This window comes from Thermobia domestica, chromosome 14 (genome assembly GCF_964235325.1).
Source record: "Thermobia domestica chromosome 14, izTheDome1.hap1.1, whole genome shotgun sequence".
NCBI classification, from domain to species: Eukaryota; Metazoa; Arthropoda; class Insecta; order Zygentoma; family Lepismatidae; genus Thermobia; species Thermobia domestica.
The window spans coordinates 57327348-57348929 of NC_137467.1; the positions used below are offsets into that span (position 1 = coordinate 57327348).

The 21582-nt window shown below is 34.7% G+C and overlaps 1 protein-coding gene across 7 annotated transcripts in view; it reads left to right on the plus strand.

The window, feature by feature from the left end:
* The window catches only part of lilli (AF4/FMR2 family member lilliputian), a 561135-nt gene that overhangs the window by 499280 nt on the left and 40273 nt on the right, over positions 1–21582 (plus strand). For 6 of the 7 annotated variants that reach the window (XM_081737944.1, XM_081737942.1, XM_081737947.1 and 3 more), the window contains 4 exons: positions 6479–6530; positions 10143–10192; positions 13405–13579; positions 15925–16026. In XM_081737944.1, coding sequence (XP_081594070.1) covers positions 6479–6530; positions 10143–10192; positions 13405–13579; positions 15925–16026 — 379 coding nt within the window. The remainder of the gene's footprint in view (positions 1–6478; positions 6531–10142; positions 10193–13404; positions 13580–15924; positions 16027–21582) is intronic. The other variant, XM_081737943.1, reaches the window with a different exon arrangement.

The window sequence follows — 21582 nt, forward strand, 5'->3', positions numbered from 1 at the left end:
TAATAATTCCCTAAGGTATATTTTACCCCCTTTGTCGGTGTGTTTCTTTGATGTATTTTTGATATGGTTTGATTTTCCGTTCAAACATAAATGGGAATTCGAGGGGATAATAATTCCCTGGTGTATTGCAGTCTCCCTCGTGGAGGTGTTTCCTTGCTGTATTTTTATATGGTTTGATTTTCCGTTCAAACATTCCAAATAAAAAGCAATTCGAGGTGGTTATATATAATTCCCTTGAGTATTATTACCCTGATCGTCGGTGTATTTCTTTAAATATTGTTTGGTATTGTTTCATCTTCCGTTCAGACATTTCAAATAAATGGAAATTCGATGGGTGTTATAATTCCCTGATGTATTATACCCCCTTGTGAAGGTGTTTCCTTGATTTGTTTGTTTGTTTGGTATGGTTTGATTTTCCTTTCAAACAGTTCAAATAAATGTGTATTCGAGGAGGTAATAATTCTGGAGGTAAAGTTTCCATTCTACACCAGTCTTGCTCGACTTTTGCCAGGATATCGTTCACTTTTGTTATGATTGGTCGCGTATTGGGAGGAGCATCTTGGACAACGAAATTACCAGAACGAAAGTGACTGAACAATTTTTTGGCTATTGCTTTTTCTGACGTATCTTGCCCATACTCAGCACAAATTTGTTCTCGGGTCTGTACAGCATTTGCATCTTTACCAAAATAAAATTGTAAAATGTAACGCAGTTTTGTGAAAAGTTCACTCACGTCTGATTATAGATTTCCAACACATTTTGCCCTCTACTAGCTTCAAGTATCACCTGTCAAAGTCAAATGACGGTAGGCCTAACCTGCTGCAACTTATAACCTGCCCCAACTCCCATCTTGTGCGCAAAACGCTTAATACTTTTATACCTGATGTTATAGTTTTTAATAATGATCTCTTTAATATACTTGCGTTCTTGTTCTAGAAGTTGCCACTAAAGGCAGTTCTAAGGAGAAAATAATTTATTGTATTCTTATTTTCTTTTTCATTGTTCGTGGAAATTGTGAATAGTAATGGGAGATATTTTAATACTTCCTTTTACCCTTATAATTTTAAGTCATACGGTAACATATGTTATCTGCTGAAGAAAAGATGATGTGTACAATTAATATAATAATGTAAGTGTGCTCCGTGTATTGCATGTTGGAAATCAATGCCTACGACGTTAGCAAGGCTAAATGGGAGGGAAAAAGATAGGGAGCTTGTAAATTTTCAATAATAAATGTATCTTTTATCATGCTCCTAATCATGGAACACGAGTGGTCGCGAACAACACAAACAGGTTGCGCAGTACGACAGTTATCAAGTTAATTTTGGAAACTTGTTAAGTTTGGAATACTGACCGTGACAACATTATAATTTATCCGTTTGATTAAATAACTAACTGCCGTTCCCTGTGTATACTGTAAAGCTTTTAGTCACGAATTTTAAGTATTAGCTGATGCTCGAGTGTCCCGAATCGATAACTTTGTGTAGTGGTTACGTCATCATGACGTACATTGCTTGGATGAAAAGGACGCGTCGAGCGTTGACTAGCGATTAAAAGAACTGTCTCAAAGGAACACAATATGCTTGCTTACCGTCACCCATCCATATGGATTAACGGGATTCTGTTTGTACTGCTAACAAAATCATTTGTCACCGTATTCAAAAATGATGTAACTGACTTGTTACATATTCCCCGCTGTCTTAAGGTTAAATTTTGTTTTTTTAATGCGCTTGCTTCATTTAGCAGATATGAATATGGAGCGGGATAAGGATTATTTATTCAGAGTCCTATAAAGTTGAAGCATATCGACTAATTTTATTTATATGTCTATTACATATTATACTCGCTAAAATACCTTTCTTCACACGGGAAGAATAGAAATACGAAAATATTTGAAAAGTATATTTGAACTCCCTTTTCCCACTTACTCTGCATATTTGAATCAAAGTCAAATGAAGAAAACTCAGCTCGACCCAAATGCGATGTTTTAAAAATGCATTTCAGATGTTGCAACCGTTATTATTTGTGAAAAATTTAGACCTCCTTTTTCCCTTACGATACGCAATTTAATCAAAATGACATTATAAAAATTCGGTCCGAGCCAAGTGCTGTGTTCAGCAATTTAATTCATGCGGTTCAACCACTTTCCCGTGACTATGAAACAGACAATCCCAATGTCATTTTTATATATTGAAAAGAAAATATAGAAATTGCCCCGTGACCTTCCTTAAAAACAGAATGTCCAAAAACGGTGGAGCTTGCTTTTAATAAGGTGTTTATATATCAATTTTCATCATTCTAACATCAGGGGCTCGTAAGATTTAAACCCTTCCCCCCTTATGATACGCATTTTAATGAAAATAAGAGTATATAAACACTCCTCGAAGTAAGTGCTTTTTTCAGTAATTCATTTGAAAATGTTCGGTCGTTTTCTCGTGATGTCATCTTATATAGAGAAAATAGAAATTTCACCCCGTTGGCCCCTTAAAAGCGGATTTACAAAAACATTAAAACAACGTGTCCTCTTATTTTTAATGAGGTGTTTATATACCATCTTTCATATCCGTAATTTTGGGTTCCTGAGATATTCTGTTTTCGACATAAGTGTTTATCCCCCTCCCCCTTGGGAATAGCATTTCAATGAAAATAACACGATAAAACCTAGTTCAAGGTAGATATTTTGTTCAGAAACTCATTTGAAACTTTATCCGTTTTCCGTGATTAGGAGATATACAGTGTTGATTTTATATTTAAGGAGGTTGGTTTACCAGAACGTGTATATTGTGATGTGACTCAGCCCGTGTGTCCGTTGCCCGTCCATCCGAAAGACAAAATTCTCAAGAACAACTTAAGGGATCAATACCATATGGTCAGAAGTCGGGAATAATGTTCATTTTTGGAGGCAAGTGGTAGAAATCAACCATTTCCGGTTTTTACGTTGATTACTATAGAACAAAAACGGCAGTACATAGAAAGAAACATTTTTTCCAGTCAATTAAAAGTCCCAAGAATGCACTTTACATCTATTCTTAACTCTGCTAAAACAGGAAATCACTACAATTTACAATTTCAGTATTACAGAACAGAAGCTATCAGATATAACAAAAAAACGTTTTTTTGGAATCAATTCAGTGTTCTAAGTATATAACCATCTTCTCTCTTAACACCGTATTCATACAATAATTGGTAGAAATAAGCCACTTTCGGTTTAACGGCGATCACTATAGATTAAAAGTTGTAATATTTAAGCGAGAAGTGGTTTTCTGCAATAAATTAAGCGTTCCAAGTATATATGAATGGGTAAGTTGGAAAAGGAACACATTCCAAAAACCTTAACTTTCAAACACTGGGTGGAAACATAAATACATTCCAGAAATATGTTCGATTTTTCACTCATACGTTCCCGTAGACTTCAGTAAAGAGGACCTAAAATTAATGAATGTATTCCTTGTTCCTCTCCAGCGGTGTAAGTACATATAAAATGAATATAACCATCCCAGTTTAGCTTGCCTATTTTCTGGAATGTGTACCTTTTTCAACTCACTCGTTCATATATTCTATATCCATCCTGGGGGGGGCGGTAGCTCAGTGGCAGAGCGTTCACCTCCGGTGCTTGGGGTCCCTGGTTCGATCCCAGCTCGCGTCATGTGGACTTTGTGGTGGACAAACACCGTGCTCGTGGGTTTTCTCGGAGTTCTCCCATTTCCTCCCACTTTCTTCATTCCACCATTTCACTCATCTCTCATCATCACCGTCTCCTTTAGCCTAACCGGCATAACCGTGGGTAACCGTAAAACTTAGAGATTTCATTTCATTTTTTACCATATCCATTCTAATATGTCTACTAAAACCGGAAGTTGTGCAATATACTACCACTTCCTATTTCAATATTAATTTAGAAATTAGCACACTACAAATTAAACTCCATGTTGGGTACACGTGGCGCTGCTACTTATTATAATGCATAGCAGAAGTCCCTCTCTTCGTCCAGCAGAATAAGGTTTAATTCATATTACATTTATACTCAGCGGTTGTGACTGTTCGTGGCATATAATCGTCAAACTTTCGCCGGGCTGAGCGATTGAAGTTAGCGCGAGTTTGAATCACTCTCCACACTTTCTTTCATCCCTCTCTCTTTCTATGGCAAATATCAAGAAACGCAGAAACACATGCTGAATTATTTTAAATGCAAAGTCTAAATACCAAATTTCATTTCAGTAACCCTAAGGGATCCCGAAATATAGACGCCCTGTTATTAAAGTAGTAACTCTGTTTCTCCCACTTCCAAGTCATTTCCAACAATAAAGTGTCCATATCTCGGAATCCTTTAAAATCAAGAGTTACGACATTTTTATGTGAACTTTTCATTTAAAATAAATCAGCACGTATTTCAATCTATTTTGGTATTTGACTTATGTTGATGAACTACCCTACTTTCTTTTCTTCCCTTCTAGGTCTTACATAGGCTAGAGGGTGTTAATGACCTATATCCACAAACTGTAAGAGGTGGTTTGTCAGATCAAAATAAGAAAGAAAAAAGTTCATATAGGCCCTAGAGGAAAAATGTATAGTTTCAGAGCTAGGGCTGTCTAAAACACTGAATAAGCTAAATTTCAACACGCGCTATTTTGAATTCGAGAAATCGTGGATGACAGTCCTTATCAGCAAAAGTCATACAGTCCTTATCAGCAAAAGTCATACATACGCAATCAAGAAATGCATATTTCAAGATGCAATGAATGTGCAAGAGATGTTGTACAGGGAATAATTTCCACACAGAATTCTCTGATTTTAAGGTGGTTTATTAATGCAGGCAAAATGAAAGCCTTGATAACAGTGGACACGGAAAATTTCGGCGAGAAGTTTGATTGATTGATTGATTTTGAGTTTTACGTCCCGTTCAGCAGCGAGGCTATATGAGACGTGGACCTACTGATTAATGTGGAATCCGAATCACATGAGCTCCCAGTTTGAAGTGTTAGTGATTACTAACACTACAGCCCTTCGTGTTCGGAATAAGATGTGCGGCGATTTTTGTTTGGCGCTTATATGTGGGAAAAACTTGAAATTTACCATGAGAAAGTACATTGCGGCGATTTTTGTTTGGCGCTTATATGTGGGAAAAACTTGTAATTTACCATGAGAAAGTACATTGCAGCACAGGTGCCCTTAAAAACATGGAAAAGTGGCCCCAAAACTATGAATATGATTAAATTTGTATCTGTAACTAAAAGAATACAACAAACATACCAAATCATGGGCATCTGGTCCCAATGCCAGAAAAAATAATGTAGCTTCTTCAGTTGAAACATGTAAATTTGATTTTAAATGTAAATACCGTAACCAAATAAAATAAAAAATTAAACAATTTAATGATTAAGACAAATACAGGAAATTATTCAGCGTAAAATGCATTTATTTCCAGCATCTCTGCCTATTATGTGGCCTGGTGTGTTTTCATGTCTTGCGTGCTACTGTAGAAACAAAGAAATAATGCGTCCATGTAAATCGTGAAATTATTGTTTATAATTAACAAATTGTGTATGAAAAATTGGAAAGTGAAAATCAAGAAAACAGTCAGGAGATGGGGGACTTTCTAGACACGCTGCTTCTTTCCGCCAAGATACGGACGTCTAAGAAGTACCAAATTTAAACGTCCGAAATAATTTCAAAAATATTACACAAATTGATTTTGGAAATATTTTATGTAAATGAAAACTGAAAATGTAAGTTTTTCCACTTATAATGGTCGCTGCAGCACCCCACCATTGTCTTGACAACATAGAAACAAAGACTAATATCTGTAGTTCAGTATTTTTTTTTAATTGTCATCTATGAGAAAATCTGTTTACTGTTGTGCAGAGTCTCGAGCATTTTGCCAAAATTTAAAGAATGACAAATAAATAAATTACTGGAACATACCAAAAATGACGAAAAATCACCGGAAAAATAACCTAAAAGCTGAAAATAGGCAAAATATGCAAAAAAAAAAAAAAAAAAAAGCACTTTAAAATTACCATGTTTTGTTTCAGTACGAAGTGTAATACTGTGTGTATTTGATGGCAATTGTCTCCGCAATACCAGAAAAATATAGGCCTAACATTTTGTTAACTTCCACCCCTACAATAAACATTGTAATGCTTGCATTAATAGAAATAAAGCCTAGAGTTTTAGGTACAGATGTAAATACACATGTCCAGTTATACACCATAGCTTGTTCCCAACATCAACAAACGTTAAACCTCCACTTTTGCTAGGGTAATCTCTGAAACGACGCATTTCTCAACTCTCGTTTATTATAATTTCATTTAATTCTTAGTTTGACTTTTGGTAAGATATTCCCTAAGTATGCACGTATGTTAGAAACACAAAGTTTGTTAAAATTGCGAATTTCAAATGAAACCAACAAGTATTTATATTTATAGCTAAAATATACTATTTTATAATCGTAGTAAAATTAAAATCTTCTCTTTTCTAGGGACGTGGTTACAGACCTGATCTTGTCAGAAGACAGTGATGACGGAGATTCGGTAAGTTTCGTCAATGTGAACATTTCATGTTTGTAATCTTAATGTATAAGTCCTCATTATTCACTATTGACTTCATACAGGGTGCTTAGAAACCTTCTAGAGAAATTTAGAGATAAACCTATTGCCCACATATAGGTTCATTAGTCGTAAGTATTCTGCCATTATTAGCAGTCACCCGTGAACTAAGAAGCTTCCATGCATCATGGCCTTCAAATAATCTCTTCGTGTTCACGTTAAGAATTTTCTTTTTTAGCACCGTCCATTAACTGTACCCTCTCGCGCCTCCCTATTTTTTTCCCCCTGCTATCATACAGTCTAGTATGTTCTTCATGATACAGTTCCTTCTTAGGCAATGACCCAACGAATTTTTGTTCCTCTTTTTAATTATCAGGTCTTCCCGTAAGTGATGATGACTTCTAGACTCGATGACTGCTGCAATTACACCATGTGATGAGCGAGTATAAAGTAAATGGCACGTGCTGTAGCTGTGTCATATAGCACACTTCACTGTGCTGCAATGTGTAGAAGGAGAGCGGTGTACTCCGCGTTTTGCAATTGTGATTTGTGTTCGATCATGACAGTGTCGAAGGACCACATACTACATATCATGTTGTATGAATTTTACCAGTAACATTCAGCCAACGCAGCGACACGAAATAATGCCATACATGATCAGGGTACTGTGGATGTGCAGAAATACCAGAACGGTTCCAGAAATTTCTGCCTGGGAACATTTGTTTCGGTGAGAATCCACGAGAAGGCAGACCTGTGCAGCTGGACAACGATGACCGCGCAACGGTGGAGGCAAATCCAATGCAAACTGTTGAAGAACTAGCCAGCGTACTCCATGTTACCCATTCGACCTCCCCATTCATTGTCATCTACAGGACCTTGAGTGCTTCTCGAAACTCGGTAAACGGGTACTCCTTGCGTTAATGCCTCAAGAGAAGAAACAGCAATTGGACATCTCCAGTTCCCCACTCACCCGCCACAAACGTGAGCCATTTCTGGACAGAATGGTGACAGAGGATGAAAAGTGGGTCCCGTACCATAACATTACACACAAAGATCAGTGAGTACCTAAAGGTGGGTGGGGGCGCAGAAACTCCACCATTGTGAAGTGATGTTGAATGTTTGGTGAGGTATCCATGGAATGAATCACTGAGCTTTTGCTATGTAATCTGTGCAGATGTCTTCTTCAGTAGCTTGAACGCCTACGGACTGCAATCCTGGGGAAACATCCTGCTCTGGCTTCTGACAATCATCCACGGTGATAACGCGCGCCCACACTTGGCCTATGCTAAGATCGAGGAATGTGATATTCCCCCTTCCTGTCAAAGTTATTCAGAAGGAGTCGTCCACATATTACGTAACGCGGCAGAGGGGGTAGGGGGTTCGGTCTTGCGTTATGAAGTGTGACAAGGGGGAGGAGGGGATTTACGTCTTTGTTACGTGACGCACTTTTTGCTATAATTTTTATTTTTATTCGTAAGTTTATATGCAATGTTTTAAACAGATAATTTTATTGAGTTCTTTTCTTTTTGTTAAATAAATAAATATTTCTATTGTATTGGAAAATTTCGAACATATATCCTATATAAATTAAATCATGCTGAAGGGATTCGAAGACGCCACTAGACATAAGCATGAATGGTGACGAACCCTTACAATACAATAAAACTCCATTTGGTGGCTGTCGCAACATTGCATTTTCGGCACACGCTTTTCTGAAATAAGTTCTTAGTGATCGTAACCACCGCTTGAAAATGCCCTCGCATTCCCTCTTGTATCGCTATGTTTGAGAACATTATTTAAAACTTTTGACTTGAATCATAACCACTATTCTTCTAAGGGGTTTCGCATGTGAAACAGAAGAAACTTTTTATCGTGAAGTAATATTTTCCGCGGCGGAACGATCCACGATTTGTAGAGTAAAATAAGATATTAAAAACCTAATTCATCGGATATTCATGTAGTACTTTAAAAAAAAAATGGATATGAAAATTTCTGGAGAAAACGAGTTTATTCGCATTCCAGCACTGATTTAGAACAAGAATAATTTGAAAAGGGGTAAACTGAAGTCCAAAGAAGATGCTAGAAAGCTTATTCACAAACGAGATGTCCCTGTTTCTTCACGTATGCAGCGACTTTGAATCTATGGTCGACGAGGAAGAAAACTTCTTTGCATTGTCGACACTGGCGAACTTCAAACGCACAAAGCATCCTGGATCCCGGAAAAAAGTCGATGTCAGTTCTTTAGATCCTGTTTCACTTGCATCTTGCGGCAGTATTTCCTCTTTGCCAATCATCAGTGACTTAAAAAAATGAGTGCGATCTCCTTGGGGAAACGACAGTATGCAATTTTGAATAATCAAAACTAGTTAATTAAATAACCTTATGGGGTTAAACTATTATTACGGTACTACGAACATTTTAATACTTTGATTTGTTGGCGAAAGACACTACAAATGTATTCAGAATACAAGCATTTTGTAATAAAGAATTTCTACTATTAAAATAACTCCTAAAATAAGTAAATTTGGCCGAAAAGCAAAAATTAAAAGGTGTTACGAAAGAAAAGGAGGAGGGATTCGGCCCTGCGTTACGAAATGTGACAAGGTGGAGGGAGGGAATAAAAATTGGTCAAAAATAACGTTTGGACGTCCCCGAAGTCTGCGCCGCTGCACTGGACGGAAGTGAAATTCACATCAACACCATGAAATGAAAACAGACATAAATATGATGACGGGCGCACTTGAGTATTGTCTCGTGTATAGTAAATTACAATAGCACCCTCTTTCGATTATTTTTATTTCTTACGAGGTTTTGTTTAACGTTCCGCGATTTTATGCCCGTTATGGAAGATGAAATCGATTACAGCTTAGTTTAAAACTATCGATATCATAAGTAGTAGTAACGAGAGCTTAAATTTATGTTTACTACAGTTTAAGTGCTTATTTTTGTACCCTAATAGTTCTTATTAGCTTAAGAAATGATTATTTTAGGAAAAATTGCTATCAGAAAAAAATGTTCTTATTAATTTCTTTACATATCAGTGTTGTATTAATGTTGATGTGAATATTCTTGGTGAGAAGTTTAAGAATCAGTCTTGCTGCAGCTCAATATTTGCTCAAATTTTGAATTTACTATTTTAATATTATATTGTATTTTTTCTTTTCATTTTTTTTTTCTTTTTTTCCAGAAAGCAAGTTTCCCGAAAACCATTTTCAATTCACTTTAAAGAATAACTTAGAAACTAGTTATGTTCGGGTCCTAAAACACAATTTGAGTTTTTTTTTATTGCTGTAATCACTGTTGTTTTCTGTAAAATATGCAATGTGATTTATTGCAGTGTGTTCTGCATGTTGACGAGAATAGATTACACTCTAGCGCGGGGCCTAATTGGGAGCAATCGTTCAAATCGGCTTAAGTCTGGCCCTCCAGTAAAGACTAGAATTCAATTCTCATCTTTGTTAGAATAATTTTACGAAACACTGCTGTGTTGTTTTTTAAGTGCATATAGTATTATTAGGTATATTACATTCGGCCCTGTTTAGAGTTACAGTATGTTAACATAATATCAGCGTGTAATGTTTGTTTGCTTCATTTCAGGACTCCTCCAAGAAGAAAGGAGATAATGCTGCAGGATCAGCAGAAGATGCGTAAGTTTATCATTGCTTGTTTATTTCGATTTTTGTTTCTTTGTCATAACCAGTAGCAATCTGTTAATCAAAATTCTGTTACTGGATATGATTGAATATTTAGTTTGAACGAAGGCTGCTGCAAAGTATTTAATAAAGTCAATATTGTCTTCCATGATTCTGAGAATAAAGTATCTCCCAAGAGATAATTATTTTACACTAGATTGCGTGTTAGTATTTAGAATTGTCAATATCAGCGGTTTGCTGTCTTTTTCTATATATACCGTAATAAAGTTTAGCCTTTTTTCTTTTTTTTTTTTAATTCTTCCCATCATTCAAAACGTTATGAATTGAGTGCTAATACACTTACATATAATGCAAATTGATACTAGTTTACAATAGAAGAAAAAACACATCTAGTTATCTGTCCAGCACCTCATGCACGAGCTAGGGTTGCCAACTCTGGAAAAAAAACGGCACCCCCTCAAAATTCTCAATGATGTAGGTCTTAAGTGTGAAGAATCTCTGTTCGGACCCATCCATGGGAAGGAAATGTACTATCGTGAACAAAAGTGCATTATCACCTGTATTCTGCATACTATATTCACTAATAAGCTTAGCCTAATAGATACATTGTGCTATAAATGAGAAACTGAAATCGGCAATCGAAACAGATGAACAAAAGTATATTAATCTTTACGTGACAATTTTGAATTTGGAAAATGACATTTATTATTTAAACTTCAATTACAGGAAATTGCTTTAAGAAGTCCTTTTTCACTCACTAAATGTATAAAATTCCTTACAAGCAAATTTCAAATTTCCCTAATAGAGTCCCTGTCATCTCTGTAAAATCATTAAAACAGATGAACAAAATATATTAATCGTTGATAGATGGTGAAAGGTGACAGTTTTGGATCTACAGAAAGTTACTTTGTAAATCTTACATTTCGAACTAGATACAAATTTGAAAGAAAGAAAAAAAGACCGCTCATAAAGGGGCTGGTAAGAAGTTTGTATCGATCACCGGCTTTAATCAAAATTACAGCGTTATTTCCGGCCAGGCCGGTGAAAAACCGGCCGGTTGGCAACTCTATGCACGACACTAAATTCCTATTACATACCTTATTAACTCTCAAGTTTATGGTGTGTAAGATCTGTTCGTTAATATTTAGTTTAGTTTTAAACTTGTTATTACATTAAGATACAATATAGCAAAAGAGTGTATGAAGAGTTACTGCAAAAACATACTCATAGTGAACAAAGACAATTTTCATAGTACAGTAAAATGGGACTCACAAAAATTTCCGTTGAAGATAGATTAACAAAAGTATTGCTATGCTTAAAAAAAAAATACAGATAAAGAATATAATGAGATTAAATAAAATGCTGTTTGTACCGTATTCAATTACAGTACTTGCGATATCTCTGCAAGCATTTTCTGTATTTTTTTCCTGTATTGAAGGAGGGTTTATGTACACACTGCTGCATGCCTGCTCGACTTTTCACAAATACTTTAGTCTAAGACACCACACTAAGCGTATCAGTCATTTCACCGTAAGGCAGATCGTTGCAGCTTGTTTAAACTCTTCTTTAGCATCTTCATAAGTCCGTAGCCAATACTCTTCTTCCAATTAGGGAATGAGTTATAAACATTGGAAAATAACTCTATGAAAGTTGTATTTCGTTCAAAAAATCCTGCGGTATTTAGGACCTTACATGGCGGAACAGGCTTTGTCGACTGAAGTAAGCAGAAATCCTTCCTACTGAACACTGGTTACCAGCTCTAAATTTCTAGTCGCTAATGGCGACCTGGCGACCGGAAATTTTGCGCGCTGATATATATACTTTCACAGAATATCTTTTCTAAACGCTGGATTCCGAAATTTCAAATTTTTCAATTCATTTCCCGCTTATTTTAATTTCTGTTGTCCGTGAACCATAGTTTGCTTTTAATGGAGGTAATTTAATATGTTTTTCACTCCTGAGTTCATGGAACTGTGATATTTCTATTTAAGGTAAGCTCCCGTTTAATATGGGGTCCATTCAAGACAGTTTTTACTGCAGTTTAGTACGTAGTATTGTAGCAAATTATATAGGTTTCCAAACAAGACTGCATAGATAACATTTCAATCTGCATCGCGCAGCGCTTACGTGCCAACCCTATATATATATATATATATATATATATATTGTATACATGTCTTTTTTCCCCGTTTTGACGCAACACTACGTGAAGTTAAATGACTACTTCATATTCATCTTTTTTTAAATCCTCAATAATATCCTTCGCCATGGGATAAAACACTAAATTCTCAGCTTTTTCAGGTTATATTATTATTAGTTTATTTTGTTTTCTAAGAAAAAGGTTGTCAGTTTCAAAAACGTCTCTCTCTCTCTCTCTCTCTCTCTCTCTATATATATATATATATATATATATATATATATATATATATATATATTGACTTCCATTGTGCGTATTGCATAATAAACCTAAACTAACAACAGATGTAGATAAAACAAATGTGTCATCTGGAGTGTAAGATTATCAGCTATGGAATTCAGAAAGATATTATATTACTGTGTGCTTGTACGTACAAAAGTAACGTGAGTATATTAACTGTTTCCTCCCTAGGATTGAGAGCTACTTAAAAAGCTTTTCAGCAGTCAACCAGGAAAAAAAAAAAAGTATTAATTTGCATTTCATTTTGTGTAAAAAAAAAAACGTCAGATATTGAAGATATGCTATCATGTTGTCTGTCTTCTTTTCTCCTGCTTTATACTTACACTTATAATTAATTATATGCTGTACTATTATATAGGTTTCCAAAAAGACTGCATAGATAAGAAATGTATGCCTTTGTTTATCGATATACTATATGTGTATGTAAGGATATATAGGTTCCTGAGACAAATTATTTATTTATTTATTTATTTTTAATATATATGGACTGGATTCATTTTGAGCCTTTAAATTTAAATATGGCACCTACCTGACGCTTCACACCTTTTTTGTTTGTATCTGATGAAGCATTTAGTGAGAATGCTTGTGAATATTTTCACCATTTTTCACATAAAATGAAATGCAAATTAATACTTTTTTCTGGTATAATTTGTATTGTTTATATATACGGTTGAAAAATGTCATTTAGTTTCATGCTAGCACTGTGTTATCATGCAAATTATAAACAATGAAGTGATGAGTGTTTGAGATGTAATTCCTTTTTTTGCAGATCCGCAATGAGCCCCACCCCAAGTATTTTGCATCCTCCTGACATGGTGTCTCGTATGAGCTCTCCAATAAGCACCTCAAGTGATGAATCTGATGGCTCTTCCTCTGACACAGACTCCAGCAGTGAGGAATCAGGAGATGAATCAGCAGAATCATCGAAAGATGCTCCTCCAAAGGTATTCTTGGTCGTGATTAACAAATTAAGAGTATACACTAGAGAATTCACTTCATAATAATTATGTAGATTTCGGAAGATTTTTGTGTCCATTCCTACAGATGATGTGGTCTTTAAAAAAAAATCACTTGTTTCTTCTACAATACTGGTTTTAACTTATTCTTCACAAGCTGTTTTACTTCCTAAGGAAGTTTGAACTTACTTTCAATAATAAACTATTTATTATCACTAGTGCAAATGATACGATTACACAAGCATATATTGTTATTTTAAAGAATGACTACTGTATTGCCGTACAGATTTATTACAGTCTTCGGCACTTGTAGCGCAGTATCAGGAAATGTTTTGGGATCTTAACACACATGACAATAATGTAAAGATTGAGTATATAATAACAGGTCTGATGTTATGGATCATTGTAGTGGTGAATATTATATTCAGTGTACAGTATGATTTTGAGATTGTGTCCACATTGATAATAACAAGGAGTTGTGGGTATGTAGGATTCGCCTAGATTTCTGAGGTATTATAACTGGTTGGTTCATTGTACAGTAATACCTCTGAAATATTATTATATATGGTATCCCACGTAAAACCAGTACTCCTCACTTCCATTGTGGCGATCAGAAATAAGTGCGTGTCGACCTCACTGCTTATCAAGCTAATATAGTTGGCTACACTGAAATACGCATTACTTCTCGGGAAAATCATTATTAGAATAGTTTTAAAATCTTCCTAATTAAGATAATATTAGATTCGTGTGTAACCCTGGATATACTTTTAAAACGGGCTAAATCTAATCGGTAGGAAAACCAGAATTCCGTTTAATTGTAAATTAATAGGCACAGTTTTATAAGAAAACGACATTAAGTTGTCAGTCTCACAGGAGATAGAACACTCTCCCGCCAACAGAAGTCAGTATCCATTGTAATTTCTCTTCTCAAGAACTTTTCATTATGTAATCCGACTTGAGCGCAATTTGCATTAATATAAGAGAATCTTGCGCCTTTAAAGTAGAAATACGTATTCAAAGTTTTCTTCATCTGAAAGTTTTTGAAGAAAAAAAAAAAATAATGTAAGTGGTTAATCGTTGCTGCAACTGTAAACAATAAACGTTTATAATGTCTCAGTACCATATCATGAAGGTGAAGTGAATCATTTTATCGATGTTGTTTCGTATGTACTAAAAATGTACGATAAATCCAGAATTGTTTCTAAGTTCATATAGTTTACAACAGTTATATAATTTCTGAGCAAGATTTAGTAAAGTGTTGGAAAATACATCCATAAAGAAAACAGAACAGCCTAAATTTCAGCTTCTATATTTATAGTAGAAAAATTTGCGTGGTACCGTAAAAAATAAATAAATAAATAAACCTAATATTTCATAAATCTCACATTCTGTAGTGTATAAGTAGTTGGTTTTAGCCTTTCCGAATTCACCTGTGTTAATAGGAGTATTTCTATATTATTATTATTTCAGTTGAAATATGGATGAAAAGAATTTTCGGACTGTTGTTTTAAGGTATTTTCTCTCACATTCTTATTCATTCCTTTTGAGTTTAAGTTTTTTAGGCTTAGCGTCTCGTTTAGCATCAAGGCTATATGAGACGTGGACCTACAGCTTAACGTGGGATCCTAACCACAAGAGCTTCCGACAGGAATCGAACCCGAGTCTCCGGCGCCAGAGATGCGTTCGCTAATCATGTAGCCACGAGGGAGCTCTGGTCATTCCTTTTGGGAAGACACACATAAAAGAATATAAGGAATGTGTATTGTTATATTCGTGATCAGATGTGTACAGTTAACTCCAAAAATACTTGAGTAATCGGGAAAGGTAACCACTTGAAGTTTTAGTGGGAGTCAAACTTAAGAATGAAAAACCTGTAGAATGTATGGAACAATTTTCAAAAATACCTTCTAAATACAACAAAGTAAGATGGTACATATTTTTCTGAACAAGTATTCGTGTGAGGTACATTTGCTTTCCACATATCTGGAGCTGTGAGGTAAACTATGCCAAGTCACCTTTTGGCCGAAATTGAGTTATGTTTTTTCTTACTTACTTTAGTACGAGGGGCGCAAGGAAGATTTTGTGATGTGGACAACTGGAATGTAGGAAGTAAACACGTTTTCCGTCAATAAACAATCTACACAATTCAACAAAATATTGTCTTGAAAACACTTTTCCGCTTCTCCTGTGAAATTAATATTTTATGACTTATACTACTTTTCTTCTCAGCCCCAGATGTGTGCATTGGTAGAATAAACAACAGAATATATTTCACTGTGTTTACGCAGTTTGTAAAATCTGCTGTCTATAAACTATTTGTTTCATTTACTTAGCAGGAGGAAGAATCAAAACCAAGGTGGAACTTGGAGAGGTTTATGACTACTCCTCTTGAGCATGGGCCGACAGATAGAGATCCAGTCAAGGTGCCGAGTTCGGTAAGTGGAAGTTCAGTTTAATTGTTGCTAGACCATTAAAACTGTAAATTGAAATTAAGAAAATAATTATACGAGCGCAGAGACAAGACTTGGTATAGAATAAATAGATAATTATACAATTTACTATATTAATAAACACTACCGTCACATAAGCATAAAGTTGATAGAAATTCATCCCGCTCAAACACAAGTTACGACTGTCTATCAGCATCAATTATCGACGAGTAATTGAAATTACTGCTATGAACAGAGTTATCGTTCAACAGATATTCAGTCTTAGCATTTGAAAAATAAGTTTTGATCAAACATTATACAGTTGAAGAAATAATAATAGATAAATTGACAGAATTAATAAAAAGTAATAATTAATTAATATTATTATGAATACTAGGCGTGTACAGAGTCCTGTGTAACTGCAAGATCAATAATCCTGCAATACAAGCTAAAATATCCATTTCAATTGTCAGAAATTGTTTATCCTTATCTCTGAGTAAGACTAAAGCAAGCACAGGTGAAAGATATGTTTTTTTTTCTCCTCTTCTCTCTCTTTTGATTTCTTTTTCTTGCTTTTCTTTTTTTTATTGAAACAGATGAATAAAAGTTTATTAAAAATTTTGATTTCTTTTGGTTCGAAAAGGAGAGAGAGAGAGAGAGAGAGAATTAATTAATCAATTAAAACAAAAAAAAACTTATGCCGTCGTTCATACGTAGGATCCTGAAGTTTTTGTAGAATAATTAACGAGACAAACACTCAAAGGTTGTAATTGCTAACTTTTTTTAGTACATTCACTTTTTATATTTATCATTACTTTATGTTCATTACTTTCCTTTATTTCTTCTTAGTATTTATTTAGTTTAAATTTGTAGTATTATGAAACTATAAACATATGTTTGATATGAACATGATATTGAACATATGTTTCTGTAATCATGAAATGCACAGTTTAACAATTCCCTTGCTCGGAGATCTGTTTTTAAATTCTCTTAGGTGCAAGATTATTCTAATATATATAATCTTCAAGTTAAATGCACTGATGTGGGAAAGCAGTATGTTTGTGTTCATTGCAAGTGAGCATTCAGTACTTATTATGCACTAGTACTATGTAAAAATCGTAATTATCTTAATTTCTGCGAAATGTGTAATATCTCTTAACTCAGTTTCGTTTCATGAATCGTGTTCTCTCCTATCAGTAAATATATTGATAAGATTAATTTTACATGTATATTATCAACTTGTGAGTATTGAACAACGTATAAATATTAAAAAAGAAATTATTAGTAAAATTTATCTATATTGTCTTCTATGAGATTCTGAATATGTATGTATATACACCGGTCATGATTCTTATAGAGCTTTTCACGCCGAATTCAAATATTTTTGTCTGGCCAGTTTTTGTCTTATCATCCAGTTTTCTCGCGACGCCCATAAAACACTAGAAATACAACATTTCTTTTTTAATATTAATAATTGAGTTGTAGCCAGGTATCTGTAATAGATACTTAAAGCATGATGAGGCATTAAAATTATATGACTTTGTATTTGGAATTGAACACGCTTTCGGATTATATATCTTTGTTGTGGATATCTTACCTATAGTGGAAATAATAGGTTTTTTTTTTTTTTTTTTTGGGGGGGGGGTCAACCACTCCTCTTTAGTAATAGACACAAAAGTAAAAGGAAAATCTACCTTTATGTATACAATAAATCTTGCACTTTTGTATTTTTTCCAAACAAATAAGTATTTCCTTCCATTCTCATGGAAGATACGATACCTTATTTGTGAAAGATCTTGCTGTTAACGTTATTTAACAACGCTACAAACCTGAAATCACACTGTTCTTTCCCCACACGAACACAAACATACAGAGTGATACACTCATGCAATAAAATTCAGTTTATATATATTGCAACGGTAGTTTTTTTAATGTGAAACTTCTGTACCCAACTCGCAAGTGAGGCTTGTGATAGTATATTCGTATGTTGCTTTAAAATGAAAAATTTCTTGATAGAACTGCAAGTACGATTTATAAGAGGGCTAAATATAGGGAGATATAAATGTTGTTGTTTCATAACTTACTACTATGTGTGTGTGTGTTGAGCTTACCGAGTAAATGAGGCTCCTCAGTCTTGAATCCCATAGCCGGCCATCCGTTCTGAAATTTTCCGGAAATTTTTCCTGTTTTTTCACTAAGCAAATGCCAACCGTCAAATCTTCAAATATGGGTTCTGACCTACGCTATGAATGCTGGAAATTCCCCATAAACCGCTCTTGTTATATCCGTCATGAATAGGATAACAGCAAGAAAACTATCATCTGAAAGTGTGTTCAATTTCGAATACAACAATACTTTAAATATTTTTAATCCTCCAATTATTGTAGTAGTAATAAATACCTAACTAAAACTCCATGAGTACATATAGCACACAATAGTTAAATTTAAATAATAATAATAATAATAATAATAATAATAATAATAATAATAATTATTATTATTATTATTATTATTATGATGATGATGATGATGATGATGATGATGATGATGATGATGATGATGATGATGATGATGATGATGATGATGATGATGATGATGATGATGATGATGATGTAGTAGTAGTAGTAGTAGTAGTAGTAGTAGTAGTAGTAGTAGTAGTAGTAGTAGTAGTAGTAGTAGTAGTAGTAGTAGTAGTAGTAGTAGTAGTAGTAGTAGTAGTAGTAGTAGTAGTAGTAGTAGTAGTAGTAGTAGTAGTAGTAGTAGTAGTAGTAGTAGTAGTAGTAGTAGTAGTAGTAGTAGTAGTAGTAGTAGTAGTAGTAGTAGTAGTAGTAGTAGTAGTAGTAGTAGTAGTAGTAGTAGTAGTAGTAGTAGTAGTAGTAGTAGTAGTAGTAGTAGTAGTAGTAGTAGTAGTAGTAGTAGTAGTAGTAGTAGTAGTAGTAGTAGTAGTAGTAGTAGTAGTAGTAGTATCAGTATCAGTATCAGTATCACCGAGTTTCAAGACTGGAACATACAGAAAATTACATTATTTCTAATTTACTGAAAACTGTACTCAATTTTTTCTTCCATTCTGAAGTTATGTACGAAACTAATTTTATCAAACGGAAATAACTTTCGTCGTTGACTATATAATGCGAAAAGAAGGTTCTGTTTTGTTCCCCAGCGCGAAAATACGTATAGTGTGTTTCGTTAGTGGTATGAGTTTTTTTTTTTTTTTTATGGAGTTTGGTTCACTAAAACTTAAATACATATCTACCTATCTATATCTGTATATGTATATAAAACATAGAGCGAAATACGCGTTATTTCAAAGTTATAGGAGATGTCGAAATCGAGAAAAATGTCACTTTGATTTTAGAAAGAGAGGTGGAAGAGTGGAACCTATACCGCAGCTTTCTCTATAAAATCCGTTGCACCGATACTTCCCAACTCTGAAACATGGTTATTTCGATAGACAGTGTACTAGTTCCTCTAATATTTCTTTATCCGCTTTTGATATATCTCATAGTTTTCGAGCTAGGCAGCCTCAAGGTTACAATTTTCTCGATTTCGGCATCTCATAACTTTGAAACCCTTAACTCTGTTAAAACCGGAAGTGATAGAAATCCACTACTGCATCCGGTTTCAGTGTTGATCTGAGCAAAAACTGTAAGAGAGACCGAGAAGCGGTTTCTAGAATTGATTTAGTGTTCCATCTTCTCTCTTTTAACCCCTATTCAAACCGGAAGTGGCAGAAATCACCGACTTTTTGTTTTATAACATTGATCACCATAGAATAAAAAAGCGGAATAGATAGCGAGAAGCGGTTTCCTATAATCAGTTAAGCGTCCCAAGTATATATTCCATATCCATTCTAAGCTCTCTTATTAAAACCAGAAGACGCAGAAATCAGCTACTTCCGGTTTTAACTGATCGCTATAGCGTAAAGATGATAATTGACAGAGAGACATAGTTTTATGCAATCGATTAAGCGTCCCAAGAACTCCTGTACCAAGAGCATTTCATTTCCGTTCCCAACTCTGTTTTAAAACCAGAAGTGGTTGAAATCCAATACAAATTCTGGTTTCAATAGCAGAAACGACAAGATGCCGAAAAGCTTTTTTTAAGGTGGTTTAGCGTACTAAGAATAGGTACTCTCTTGCAACCCTATATTCAAACCGGAAGTGACAGAAATCAACCACTTTTGGTTTTTGATATTGATCATTATAGAGTAACAACGGTAAGAGATGGCGAGAAGTTGTATTCTGCAATCAATTAAGCGTTCCAAGTATATATTCCATATCCACGCTAAAACTGGAAATGGGATAAATATACTACCACTTTCTGTTTCAATATTAATTTAGAAAATATCACGTCACACAAACCAAACTACTTCATGCGGCATTGCGACTTGTTTATTATTTTCTAGTAAGTAATTGGTTACATATATGAAAGTACCTATATGATAGTTTTATACAAAAACCGCATTGAAGGCAATAAATATTATAATTGTCTCTCTTTCAAACTTTAAATGAAGTATAGGGAAGAAAGAAAGAAAAATGCTATCGTTTCTCACTGTCAGCCATATTGAATATCACGAAAATATAGTTTAGCCAGGTCAACGTCGGAGCAGAATTCCTAAAGAAAGGAAACCTGGGGGACAGTGGAGGAACTCCTTCCTGGCTATATAATTAGCGTACTGATCTGGGTTCGATTCCTGGTAGGAGCTCATGTGGTTTAGATCACACGTTAAGATGTATGTTCACATCTCCTTATACCGTCGGTACCGGTAACTCCAATTCAACCAACGAAAACAGTGAAGACGTACTGTCAGAAAGTAACTGCAGAAAAATCTGCTCTTCCATGCTTGTAATATTTTCTCCTCTTAATTCGAACTTGACTCTGTTTCCTCACATTTTACATAAAGTCATTCAAAAAGTGGCTCACAGTGACATAGAACTGAACTTTTGTAGTTCTCTTTCTCTCTCTCTTGTTTACTTGCTTTTATACACTTCGTTATAGACGATTCAAGATAATCTTAAGTCATATTTTATACCTTTAAGATGTTTTTGGTCGAGGTCATAAGAAGTATATATCTGGTGTTCCGAAAATGGCGCTCACGAAGAACAGAGTGCTATTTTGCAGGCAGTGGCGTAGCAATAGGGTAGGCATTGCCTACGGGCGCAGGGAGTTTCGGTATATTAGGGGGCGCCCAATAGAAAAGAAGCAAATTATATAAATAGAGAGCAAGTTTTCGCTATCTTCCTTTGTGAACATGCAAGAATAAAAATTCCTGCTCACTTCTCTTGCAGTTTATTACATTCGCGTATCAAATTATTGGCATTACTGTAAACTCGTCAAGGTTATAGCACTGTGTGATTAAAAAATTAATACTCCTGTATTAATACGATATCAGTCCTATATTACATGTACTAAGCTTATTAACGTTAAATAAAATTCCCGTGCGCAACAGGCTTCAGCAATAATGACAAATTCTATGACCTATAAGATCTGGGTTAAAACGAGTTAAAAAATGTTGCCATGATTATGAGGCACAGTACAATTGTCATGTACCGCGGCTACACA